This window comes from Gossypium hirsutum, chromosome D12, assembly GCF_007990345.1.
Source record: "Gossypium hirsutum isolate 1008001.06 chromosome D12, Gossypium_hirsutum_v2.1, whole genome shotgun sequence".
Classification (NCBI taxonomy): domain Eukaryota; kingdom Viridiplantae; phylum Streptophyta; class Magnoliopsida; order Malvales; family Malvaceae; genus Gossypium; species Gossypium hirsutum.
This window is the reverse complement of record NC_053448.1, coordinates 43,337,210-43,351,186: the sequence shown is the minus strand read 5'-3', so window position 1 is coordinate 43,351,186 and position 13,977 is coordinate 43,337,210. Positions and strand designations below refer to the sequence as shown.

General features: G+C 31.5%; 1 protein-coding gene across 1 annotated transcript; it reads right to left on the bottom strand.

Annotated features, from left to right (window-relative positions):
- Positions 1-3,324: 3,324 nt before the first annotated feature.
- LOC107946019 (probable pectinesterase 53) lies at positions 3,325-5,057 on the bottom strand. Its single transcript, XM_016880200.2, has 5 exons — positions 4,640-5,057; positions 4,378-4,567; positions 4,089-4,292; positions 3,772-4,013; positions 3,325-3,686 (listed from the first exon to the last, which is right to left on the bottom strand). The coding sequence occupies exons 1-5, from the start codon at positions 4,999-5,001 to the stop codon at positions 3,533-3,535; spliced, it is 1,152 nt and encodes a 383-aa protein (XP_016735689.1). The 5' UTR covers positions 5,002-5,057; the 3' UTR covers positions 3,325-3,532.
- Between the last annotated feature and the right edge of the window lie 8,920 nt (positions 5,058-13,977).

Sequence of the window (13,977 nt, the reverse complement as noted above, 5' to 3'; positions counted from 1 at the left end):
TTAAATTTGAGAAAAGTAAAACAGGGGTTAAATTTTCAATTGCCACCTCTAGTTTTTAATTTTATTACTTTAACCCTATAATTTTGTACGTATAAATATTCATCTTAATTTTGTTGGTAAAATATAAACACATTTTGGATTATCCATTTTAATTTGATAATACTAGAATTAATTATATTATTTATCATATATTTTGAATTCAAATTATTCTAATAAAATAGTTAAAGTATGAGTATCGCATTAATAATATGTTTTTATTAATTTAGTATGAGCTTGAGTATTAAAGTATCAACTCATATTTAACACGAAGCATATTTAAATAATCTGATTGTTGATATATTTGAATTTACCTTGTTATTATAGGATTGTCAAAATGTTGCATCTCAATTTCAATATTTGTTAAGGGGCTAGAATTTTAGTTTGGCAAACTGCGTAGTCTTAAGTGATTTTATTGTTTCAAATCTGTTTAAGTCAGCCTTATTCTCGAAAATGAGAATTCACAAAAGAAATTCTCTAGGGTACCAAAATAAAATGGAAGCAAACTCAGAAGACAAAGAAGCTCGAATCGAATAGAAAAGCCATAAGAAAGCAACGCACACAAGATGTTTGAGTAAATGTTTTCTAATATATTCAATAACTACGGATGGGATGATTACAAATGAGGGAAAGACCTCTATTTATAGTTAAGCTCTTTCAAATCCAATAGTACCATTTAAATTATATTGACGATCAAGATTAAAACTTATTTACAATACGAGAGTTTTATGAGATTTAAACTTTATACAGTCATATTCCTTGAGATTTAAAATATTCACCATAGAGTATTCCATTGAGCCACTAAAATTTCTTCATGCGTTTCACAAATCGAACCAGTTCAAATAAATTAAATGAGCCCATTTAATTAATTAAGTTTTATATGCATTCTTACTTAAATCTATCGTATTTTTATAAGTGGGCAACCTTCTTTTGCTTTTAATGTTGATGAGATGTGACTTCGCTATTTGATGTTTTTTAGAAGATTTTTTAATTCTTTAATATTATAGTGTGATTTCATGTATGTATATTCATAGCCCTTGTATCTCAATATTTTAATGTTCTTTTCTTAGGTTTCAACGTAACTATATTGCCATACCATCCTTCCATTGCCACTTTCTCATTTTGTGATGAGCTTTAAGCAATTCATTACAAAGTTAGTATACACATTAAAAGTAATAAGTGTTAGCTCAATTAGTGTAGGAGGATATAGATTTGAGTGCGCTGCTGCAGGGGCTATGGATAGTTCTAAGCTTTATATAAAAGAAAATCTTAAATATACATGCATTTATTATTTTTGTTGAAATATAGTTAAATTTCATGATGTTGATACGAGTGCGTTTGACATGTTATTTATCTGGAGTTATCAAGTTTGCACGCATTTAATCGCAATATTATACATATTCGTTAAATATTTCTGATTTGTTTTCAAATTATAATTAGGTAACATTTCAATATAAAAAAAATTAATGAGATTATTACCAAAATTACTGAAAGATGGTCTCGTTGATTGTTTTTAATGATGGAATGTCCTTTTCAAACTCGAATAAATAAAAATATCCTTTTATCATAAATAAAAGTATCAAATTCGACAAAATTTCAAGTTTTAATTTAATTCACTTTATTAAATAAATTCGTATTTTAATTTTAAAGGATCACAATAAAAAACACATAGAATTTAGTTTATCATTTAGGATTTTAAGGTAAAATATGTTCCATTTGGAATTTAGTTTTCTTATTTTTATAATATCTAAAAAAGAGGAAAAGGTAACTCAGAGTTCCTTTTGGACTCAAACAAATTTAAGTTTATCATTGGGGGTTTTAAGGTAAAATTTAGGGTTTTAAAATTTATAAAAAAAATTAAATTAATTTTAGGATATTTTAGTAATAAAAGAGAAACCATCTCAAATAATGAATAAAAAAGACTTCATCGTTTAAAATAAAAAAGATATTTAATTAGCATTTGAAAACACCCTCTTAAGTGCTTTAAAATCATTTCATATATTTATCTCTAAAAAGATACTTTTCGTATAATTCTATATCTCTTCCCAGTTAAGATATATCATTTCTTTTAATTTGTAATACATTTATATACATTAAGCTGATTGAATCTTAGTTTAGTCGGCATTGAAATTGTTGTTACTACAGGAGGACGTGGGTTCAAGTGCATTGAAACGAATTATCTTCTTCTTTAAGGGTTGAGGAGGGGTTATGGGTAGGTTTAAACATCGTATCAAAAAATAAAAAAACTAAGAATCGTGATGCCATGCTTATATAAGAAGAGTAAAAAATATATACACATCATTAGTGCATAATCTAATTAAAGTATTGGATAGAATAATTTAAAAAATTGAATAACTTTTTGTTGATGACATACTAATCAGCATCCAACATCTACCATTAAAAAAAAAGAAAATTTCTCTTTTTGCATAATTTTCAGTGAAGAAAATTTAATGGGGTTTTTTTTTGGTATATATTATGTGTTACACATCAATGTATAACAAGCTTCTTGATTCTTGAAAATCTTAAAAACATTGTTTTTAGGATAATTAATGATGTTGTTTGCTTATTTAAAGCATTTGCTTAAATAGTAAAACATGGCTTAAAAAGGTTGAACTTGGGTGGCAAAATTTCAAATTTGTATTTATGTTTTTATTTAAAAGATTATGTACATGTTGATTAGTAATAAATAAATATATATATTAGATATAAAATATTAAAATATAAATGTCAATCATAAACCAACTTGTTTATATAAAAAAATTTATGATTCCTACTTTCATAGTTGCTGCAACAAGAAATACTTGATTATCAATCAAGCCCTGTTACCCTCATCCTCGTATAAAAAAATTAGATAATAAAATAATAAATATAAATTAACTCATATTCATTTCTTCCTAATAAAAACACAGAAAGGCATTCAAGTTTGAGTGTGTAATGTGTCATTTGAGAGCTTCTTTCTATAAAACCCCTAGTGGGCTCTAAAACTTTCCCCACAATTCATTCATTAAAAGAATAAGTATTGATTTAAAATGTCCACACTTCATTTATTTTAAACTTACCCATTTCTAAATAGAAGTGATGACAAAGATTTAAGTAATAAATAATTATATATATTAAAATTATTAGCGATAACTAGCAAATAAAGATAGAGGGCGAAGACAAAACATACCAACGATGAAGCCCCTCCTGCTTTAATTTCACTGACTATGGTCTCATTTGTTAAAAATAAAAATAAAAGCAGCCAAAATTCTAAGGACAGAGTATAATTTGTATACGGTCATCGCAAGATCGATCCAATCTTCTGCCTTTATTCAGCTTTTTCCATGATCTTCACCATTTTGAAGTTCTTTCATGTAAACATTATTACAAAAATAACATACACAATAAATATAAATGAACAGTTTTGCAGAAATATTTAGAGACCCATCTAGATTTAGAACCTCAGTTGATCCTTCATGAAAAAAAAACATAGGTTGGTATTAAATTATGCTTGTTGTCACCAAGGATTGACGAGCCAAGTGTCTCCTCCAACATAGTAAGTTCCTAAAAATGGCTCAGCTTCTTCATCTGTAAGAATTCGTGCCCATGGCACTCTTCCTGTTAAGTTGGCTCCAGGTCCACTGCTCTTGTATTCTCCATAATAAACCCTACTGCAACCACAACCGCAAGCACAAAAATTTCAGCACTGTCACTTTAGTATGTATATTATTATTTGATCATAGCATTTGTACTCACGCATCACGTTTAGGGTTTCCCCAATCGCTCCACCCTTGGGGACGAACCACTTTGTCCATGAACGTGTAAGAGAAGACAACCCTTGAATAATCACCCCATGCTCTACCTAGGTAAACCAGGCCAGTGCCATTGCCTGTTACCACGCTATCTTTAAATGAAAAACCACTGGCCATTGACGCACTGGATCGCTTTTGTGCCGTGAGAGAGGCTACTTTCTTGGCTATGGAGTTCAAATAGCAGTTCTGCAATGCACACAACAGTAGTTTTACATTAAGGAACATGTATGAACATGGTGGAAGCGTAGCTTATGGACCGACCTCGTAAAGGGACCTGCCGTAGCCGAAAATGAAATCGACGGACCCTTGGATAAAGCAATTGTTGAAGTAATGGAGACCCTTGTGGTCGTAAAGTGTGTCTTGGTCCCCATAGAAACTGCAGTTGTAAAATGCAGCTTTGGTCCCTGATATGCGTACTGCTACTGCTTGACCCCCTTTGGATCCAATCGTATGTGGGACCGTGTTCTGTATATTATTAAACAACATTTGGTCCAACAATGAAGTTAATTTTTACTAATTTATCTTTCACTTTATAGCTAGTGGCATATACCTCAAACTTGATGTTAATGGCCACAAAATAATTTGCATCCACAGCAACTGTTGCACTTTGAAATGTCTTCAATGGCCTCCCGTCTTTACTGGAACTCGACGCCGTGTCGTTCCCGGTTATGGTTGGTGGGTTATTTGCATCACCTTGAAATGTAATGAAGGGCATTGTTCTAGGGATAATGATCTTTTCCCTGCAAAATTTGAACTTCGTCACAACTAGTAACATCTTACATGTATGCATATATGTGTACATATGTATGTACCTATAAATGCCTGGTTTGATGACCAAAATGACTCTCCTGGTGTTACGTAAGGGGATGCTGTTAAGTGCTTCATTAATAGTTTTGAAATCGCCACTTCCATCTCGACTAACATTGATCATCACCTTGTTCTTCTCCGCAATCACGAGGTTATCGTCAAGAACCGACATAACAAGGGATCGATCCGCCGCCAGCCGTTTACTTCTGTGATTTCGGACATTCCAACCGAGCCATTTCTCGAACTCTGTTTCACTGCCTGGATTACTTGAAGCACTAGTTGTTTGAAGAATAATTACAGATAACAAGAACCAATACAATGAGTGAGATGTAGGTGTATGAAGATGAAGCCATAACACAATGTGCATGTGATGGGGCTAATCAATCAAAAATCACCAGTAAATATATATATGAGTTAACAGTTATATAAGATTGGGAATGTATTGTTCAAGTATATAACTTTAATTTTGCCCAAGAAAAGATCAAAAAGGGACCACAAAAGATCAAATTCTGGGGAGTATATGAATTTGGTAATATTCTTGAACCTAAATCCTATCCTCTTCCATAATGGTGGGGAAGGTGAAGGGTATAGAGAATGCGGGCATAGCTGTAACCCAATACTTCCAATTTATACATTTTTGCTGGTTTTTTTTTTAAAATTTATGTTACTCCTGTTGGAGATATATATATATATATATTAAAACTTTCCATTCTTTAAAATTACATCCCTCTTATTTACATGAATATTGAATTCCAATATTTGAAAGAATTCAAGAAAAATATAAAGTCCTAACAAGATTATAATGTATGAATCATGTGAATTTATGAATAAGGGACATTTGAACTATGGATGGAGTACAGAAACTGGGCCTAGTCTAGTTTAGTGGTGTCCAGGAAAATGCCATGATTTTGCAGAGTATGAGGTAACCATCCCATGTTGCAACTGTTAGGCAAAGGTCAAAAAGACAAAATAACATGCCACTTGTCTCTTCAAGTGTCCCAAAGCATATGTGAATTAACATATGCTCTTACTTCATGTTGTCAGCTCTGTTTTATTTATTTATTTATTATATATTTATGATTTGTAATTTTATTTTTTTACGATATCTACTCTAAAATTCGAGTATGTATAATCCATTTTGATGACTTGTGTTGGGTAGAAATGGACCGTACTGAATTTGAGTGGGAGATTGGAAAATTTTAGGGAAAAAACAACTCGAAAAAAATTATTTTATGAATTCTTTTTATCATATCATTTCAATCGAATCTTGAATCTCGAATCTTAAATTTGAATTTCAATTTAAATTCTAAATCCTAAAACAAAGTTCAGGGTTCAAGTTCGAGTTTGGGGTTTAAGATTAGGGTTTAGGGTTCCATGTTGGAGTTTGGGATTCTATGTTTAAGGTTTAGCGTTTTTGATTTGAGATTTAAGGTTTAAGATTCGATGTTCATGTTTTAGGATTCAAGATAAAAAAAATTACCAATATTATATGTCAATGATATGGAAAATTGCTGAATTTTATTAAATAATTGAAAAGAGATTATAAATAATGTGGTGGGAAGATATGTTAGGCGGCACCGTCAGAACACTGTAACAAATGACTATTTTCGTAATTAATCTATTTCTCACACCTTTTTCGTAATTAATAATTATTTTTATATTATTGGATAAAAAAGCCCCTAAAAATATTTTTTAAAAATTCAATTGAGCTTATGATCGAAAAGCACAATCAATTGGGTTGTTAATCAAAAGTCGACAATCAATTAAACCCCGATAAAAATCAACATTCATTGCTTGGCACCCCGTACAAGCCTAATCACCTAAATCTTGAAGTCACCAAACACTATCTCTCAAACCCTTTACTCAACACTCCATACAAGTCCGATCACCTATATCCTTAAAGCCACCAAACACTAAATTCATTGTCTTTCAAACTCCTTAGGTACCCCATTATAACTCCAATCACTATCACATTTTAATCCCCCATTTCCTTATTACCAAAATCAAATCCGAACCTTCGTAACAACAAAATTTATTTATATTTTTTTATATATTATTTACCATTTTAATAATTTTAATATAATTTCTATGAAGTTCTATAGTTTATATCTATTTAAAATTTTTATAATTTATAAATTTTTATAGTATTCATGTAATATTATATAATTTTCATATATATGAATGATTTTTTAATATTTTTATAATTCTCTAAATCTAATTAAATATTTTATTTTGGAATAATTTTTATAAATTTATAATTTTTTAGAATCTAATTAATTAATAAGGCGTAATTCTCCATTTTAAATTTTCTTGTTCTTTAAAAAGAACGTAAAAATACTGGAAATGAATCGGAAGCTCATTTTACTTTGGAACCTCGAGATCAGGCTTCAACTCAACCTCATCAATTGAAGCCCATTCTAGAGGCCCATTTAGAATTTTTAGGGGCAGATTAATGGCCTATAGCTTGAATTTCTTTTTAGTTTTTTTATACAATATTAGGGGTAGGGATGGGGATGGAATCATAGGACTTGAACTCGTGTCAAATTGATGTCTACAAAAATTTTAACCACTGTTTTATATAAGTGAATACTTATTTTTAATTCTTATAAGCATTTTGAAAGAAATTTTGATAAGTTAAGAATAACAAAATTCAAATATACTCCGTAAACTTCATATTGATATGTTCTAAATTTCGATTAGTAGGGGTTTTTCTTTTGGTCGTCATTTTTTTTTCGGTCGGGGTTGCTCTTTGGCCTCATTCTTTCCCATCCCTTTCTCACTCACTCCTCATTTTCTTCTTCTTCTTTTTTTGTCACCTTCTCCCACCTCCATTGTCGTGTCCTCACCTTTCACCAACCACCCTCCTTTTTTTTTGGCATGGGAGGGATGTGCTGCTCGAAATAATAATTTTCTTGGGACTTTGACCCTTGACTCCTCCTTAGAAGTCATTTTTGAGTTAATGAGGACTCGTGTTTTTTCGAGTCATTCGCGACTTAGCATTCTCGAGTTCGTAGTAACTCAAATTTTTGAAATTGAACCGGCTCCTTTTTTTCTACATTTGATATGAAGATTTAGGGCACGTTTGGTTCGCTGTATTGGATTAGAGGCGTATTGGATTAGAGGTGTATTGGGATTAGAGGTGTATTGGATTAGAGGTGTAATAGCTAATCCACTGTTTGGTTGAATGTAATGGAATAGAGGCGTAATAGTAATCTTGTGTTTGGTTGAATGGAATAGAGGTGTAATAGCATAATAGAAAAAACTAAAATGACTAGAATACCCTTAGCATAAATTTGTTTTGGTAAATGATTATTGTTATTGTTATTTAAATTATAATAAGATTTTTATTATCAATAATAAATAATTTAATCATATTTAAACATAATTATTATTGAATATATTTTAATTAAAATATATAATTTAATAAAATTCTTAATAATTAATATTCTTATATTAATTTACTGAAATCATAATATATGATACTGTAAAATATAAATTAACATAATTATTATTAAATATATTTTAATTAAAATATATAATTTAATAAAATTCTTAATAATTAATATTCTTATATTAATTTACTCAAATCATAATATATGATACTGTAAAATATAAATTAACATAATTATTATTAAATATATTTTAATTAAACTATATAATTTAAAAAAATTCTTAATAATTAATATTCTTATATTAATTTACTCAAATCATAATATATGATACTGTAAAATATAAATTAACATAATTATTATTAAATATATAACTTGAAAATTATATTCTACATAAACATAATTAACTTATACTAAGAAAAAGTTAGATGAAAATGAAATTGTACATCATAATCAATATGTTCAAAAGTTTTACAACATCAAAAAGTTTGAACATTGATATTTAATGGTGAGAAAGAAATCTTCTGACCCATTCCAATCGGGCAACAGAAGGTAAACTGAAGAAAACGATCATTTGAGTTGGATGATCGGGAATTTTACTCAAAGCATCATACCGCTGATCGTCGGTTAAACCTTCAATTGACCATAAGGCTGAATATAAATTTGAAGCTTTCTCTTCCATCTTTTCTTCAGACTTCTGCTGAACTACCACCTCGGAGGCCATAGTCCTACTGATTTGATCGCCAACGGCCTGGATTTTTTCCCCCAACAAGGTGGCAGCCTCCTCAAATGAAGCATACACATTATCACGAGCATCATATTTCTTTTTTCTCTTGTTTGAAGATGAGGAACCCCCTTGATCTCTATCTCCTCGCGGATCCATACCGGAAACATCCATGTCGTCTAAAGAGACGTCAGCTTCGCAGTCATAGAATGTGTTTCTCTCTTCATTCATATCTGTAGTACGATCATCCTCAGCATGTATTTCTTCAAGAACATCAGCAGCTGTTTGAGCGTCTTTCCCAGTCGCCCGATCTCTTGCGTATATGGCAGTAAGCTGGTTGTAGTAAGGGAAAGAACGATGTCTGAACTGAGAGGCTTCTTTGTGACTCTAAAAAACATGAGGAAATCATATTAGTTATAAGTTTTGTAAAAAAACAAATAAATACTTGAAATACATTTTACCTTTACATAGGATTCCCAAACTCCATCTTCAGCAACAACGAGCTGCCTATGCTCGTCCCAACCAAAACCACTGTTGTTTTGGCCATTAAGCATGTCGTAGACGACTGACCATTCCCTTTTTAGGCACCTAATCCGAGATTCAATATTTGGTTTCGCCTTCAACATTGCTCTTGGTAAAGCCTTTTCTAGCATTTTCTCTAGCTCGTTCAAATAACCGGCTTTGAACCCGGTATCAGCATTAAATGTTCCTACATTGTGCAAATCCACCATGCAAGAAACCAAGGCTGCATCCTCCTCTGGAACCCATTTTCTTTTGCTTCCTCGAGAAGCTTGAGAAGAAGCACCCGTTGGTGGAACACCTGACATATTGTTCTTAAAAAAAAAAACAAATTAACATTATTTACTATTTTGAATATCATTTAATTGTTGGGTGAACAGTTTATAATATTATATCGGTAGTTCAATACTAAATTTAAATTTATAACACATGCTTAATGAAAAGATAATTACATTATAATTCAACAAAGTTTCATAAAGTTTCATAAAGACCACCAAAGTTTCACAAAGTTTATACATAAAAAAACATCAACAAATCAATTCAAACTGAATTTGTCCCTAAACCTAACTAATTTCTAGATGCTTGCCATTCATCGAACATTTGGTTGGCTAGTTCCATCCTCCAAGTTGCCCAAGCATCCGATGGATGAATATTTGTGATATTCGGTTCATCGTCATCCACCACATTAGTAGGTAATCCTTCTCCCACCTCCGCTTCAATGGGATCAATACTCATATGGGTTCGAATAAAATTATGGAGCAAACAACATGCAATAATAATTCTATTGTGCACCCTTACAGGATAAAACGATGGACTCCTAAGTATTCCCCATCTAAGTTTTAATAAGCCAAAGCATCTTTCAATGACATTACGTGCTGAGGCATGTTTCATATTAAAAAACTCTTGCGGAGAACTTGGCTGATAACCCTGACGCCACTCGTTCAGATGATATCGCTGTCCTCTAAATGGTGCAAGAAATCCCTCACAATTTGTGTATCCAGCATCAACTAGATAATAACAACCTATAAAATAAATTTGCTAAAAAATGATTAATTCATCAAACAAAGTTTGATCTTAATGAGTAATTCAAATTCCTCTAAGTATACACTGTACCATGAGGAACTTTAAGTCCATGTCTTCTACTGATGGCATCTTGGAGCACCCGTCCATCGGCAACTGAACCTTCCCAACCAGGAAGAACATAAACAAATTGCATATCAGGTGTACAAACACCTAGCATATTTGTTGCTATGTCACCTTTTCGAGTTCGATATCTAGGTTTATCAGCTGTTGGCACCCTAATCTTTATGTGGGTTCCATCAAGAGCACCTAAGCAATTCTATATCACATGATATAAAACCTTGTGTTAGAATACTAATTTAAATCTAAGTCAACTAAAAATGTTGTACAAGCTATATCTAAAACTCAGTCTACTACCTTAAACCATTTCCACCTTGTGTCAGAAGAGTCGGCTGTAATTGGCTCTGGCTTTTTAAATAAGACATCTTGTAAGCGTATGACAGCATCTAAAACACTATGAAATGCTCTGCTTACAGTTTCCCCGGACCTTCTAAAGTGATGCTTGATAACTCGATTTTTCAGGTGATGGGAGATGATATGTAAAAACATTGCTACTTGCTCATCAACAAGCATGAACCTTGACGACTTCAATCCCCCTATCGATTCTAACATCTCACATAGTGTACAAAAGGCAGTTCTATTCATCCTAACTTGTTCAATACAAGTCTCGTCACTAGCATAGACAAGCCTCTTCACATAATCCCGTTTTGCATAAAAATCTAAGGTGTAGGACCTAATCCTTGGTTGATAAGTCTGTAGGCTAAGGCTGGCACCCATTCTAAACAAGAACCAAATCGCAATTCTACAGATTTCCAACCATAATGTCAAAGCAAGACCAATTCTTTTACGCCTCACACTTTGTGCAATTAAAGGCAGACGAGCCATTACTGCAACATATTAAAATTATAACACACACTATCAATGAATTGAAGTTGCAATTACACATTATAAAATAAAAATAAACAATACAAATTTAGAACACACGAAGCAAAATAGTTGATACTAAATGATATCGTTGCAACTTTAATTTCATTTCTTTATGAATCACCCAAACAATAAAGAAATTATAAAGCATGTATAATTGACCTAAAATTAATTGTTGGTGTATGTATAATTGACCTAAAATTACTTGTTGGTTTAATGTTATTGTCCCTAAAAAACATTGTTGGTGTACGTATAATTGTTGGTTTAATGTTATTTACCCTAAAAAACATTGTTGGTGTATGTATAATTGTTGGTTTAATTGTTGGTTTAATGTTATTTAGATATATATATATATATCAGTCAATTAGCTTACTTTGGTCGGTGAAATGTCATATAAAGAAAAATATAATGATAATTTAGCTTTAGAAATAGATTACAAACTCTTTCACCCTAAAACATCATGAAGGGCATGAAAATTAATTAAAGGAAAGGTATTTTAATGAAATTAATTACTTGCTTTTACAAGTTTTCTCGAATGCTTTTACAATTTTTTTGAAAGCCAATTTGAATGCTTTTTTTGAATGCTCTTTGATGAAATTAATTACTTGTTTGATTTTAATGGCTGACTTTTTCCTTTGTATTATCATGGCCTTTGTTCAAAACACATGCTCTTGAAATCATACTCTTATCCCAATCTATATGATATAATGATTTAAGTAGTTGCAACGAGGAATTATTACTTCTTTTAGGAAAATCAAATCATACTAAGCCTATGATATAAGGGGTTTCTACAATTGTCGGCTTATCATATTTTTGTTAAGAAACTTGCATGTTTATTTTTATTTTTTAAAATTAGATTCTAGGTTTACATAGTATAATTGCAATTAGGCTAATTGCCATTTTGGGACTTTAAAAACACCACAATAATTGCCATTTTGTTAAGAAGTCTATATAACCACCACAGAATAAGTGCATAGAGGCACAAAGCATAAGCTTAAATTTTAACTTCCTTTATCTCTTAGAAGTTAGTGCAGATCAAATAGTGTAATTTTAAAACTGACTCAACATCCCCTAATTCAGAAATAGCAAATAACAATTTATGCAAGCAGCAAGAATCCCATTAGCTAAAACAGAGAACAAGCCAAGTTCCAAAAATCAGCAAATAAAATGTTTAACACCGAACTTCAACATGCTTATACCTAGTTCAATTTATTCTAGCTGTCCTTTTAATGGTAAATCCACCCAATTACTTGACTGAAATAAATAAAAGTTCAATGCTAGATTCCCACTTTGGAAAAATCAGTCACCAATTACACTTGATAAATCTTGGAAACCTCGGTTCCAACTTGACAGAACAAAATCATTTTTGCAATGGGTTTACTTGTTTAGTTGGGGGCCATGGCCTATGTCCGTAAGGCAACAATTATCTTAGGTAAAAATTTCGAATGCAAAAAGAGAAAGGGCAAGTGTTTGTTCAATGCATAAAGCTAACATTCATGGCTATGCTCAAGTCAACCAAGATAAATAAGTAAATACAACTAGATAATCATTTCGCAGGCATTGAGCAATACTAAATTTATTGGACTAATGAACCAAAGGTGGGTTCCATAAACAGAATATTTTCGGCATAAGACAGTATGGTACAGACAACCTATGTTGTTCTGACTTTTCGTTTTTCTTGAACCACCCGTGTCCAGCACATTTTTGGACAAGGGTACAAGGATATACCCCCCTTCAAGAACCCTCCAAATATATGGAAAAACTAAGAAAGAATTGAACATATCTGTGTTAGATACATACCCAAATCTGCCACTCACACCGAAGTCCGAGTAACATAGTAGACAACCAAACATTAGAGTATTACCATGCTTTTTTTCCCCTTCTATGGAACTACCATGCTATTAATGCAAGATAATTTAATAAAATTTCTTACCAATGTACAAAACAGTCAAAAAGTTGCACCGACTTCCAATAACAGCAGCAACCCACAAGCTTACGGCAACCTGTAAAGTTTTTGATCATTAATAATCCACTCCAGCAAATCTAGTGTGTCGGAGGAAACTAGTTAGAAATGCAGATTCAATATAATGGTCTTTACCCACACACTGTGACCGTAGCAAAGTTGACAATATTCTTTAAAAGTCTAAAACAAAGCTAATCTGTTTAGTATGCTTCTTTGAAAATTATAAAAGTTTCATTCAAAGAATTTGTATAATAGGTAGCTATATGATCAAAACTATTTTTCTACATTGGTTATATTGCAAATTTCGCCCAGTTTCCCTTTTATCTTGTCCATGAGTTGCCAACTTGTTAAAGGAAACAGACAAAAATGAAACCAGAACTTATAATAGAATAACCAGGCCTAGGAGGACAAAGCTTCAACCCTCCATTGTATATTTTCTTGAACTAAAGTTTTCTGGGTCACTAATCAATTATTGAGGATTAGAACTTAGACAATCCCATATGCTCCATCCAAAAAAAAAACTGTGGATTTACCAGACCTCAGTCAAAGGGTCAAGTTTTCAAACATACAAAGCAGGTCATATTTACATATGAAGATAATGGGATGACAATAAAGCAAACTCAAGGCAAAAGACCAAATTGTTCCATCAAGAGCATAATGCAATTGCAAAATGGATATCAAAGAAAATATCTCATCAGAAATGTAAACATGAAATCTAGAATAAGGGGAATACATAGTCTAATT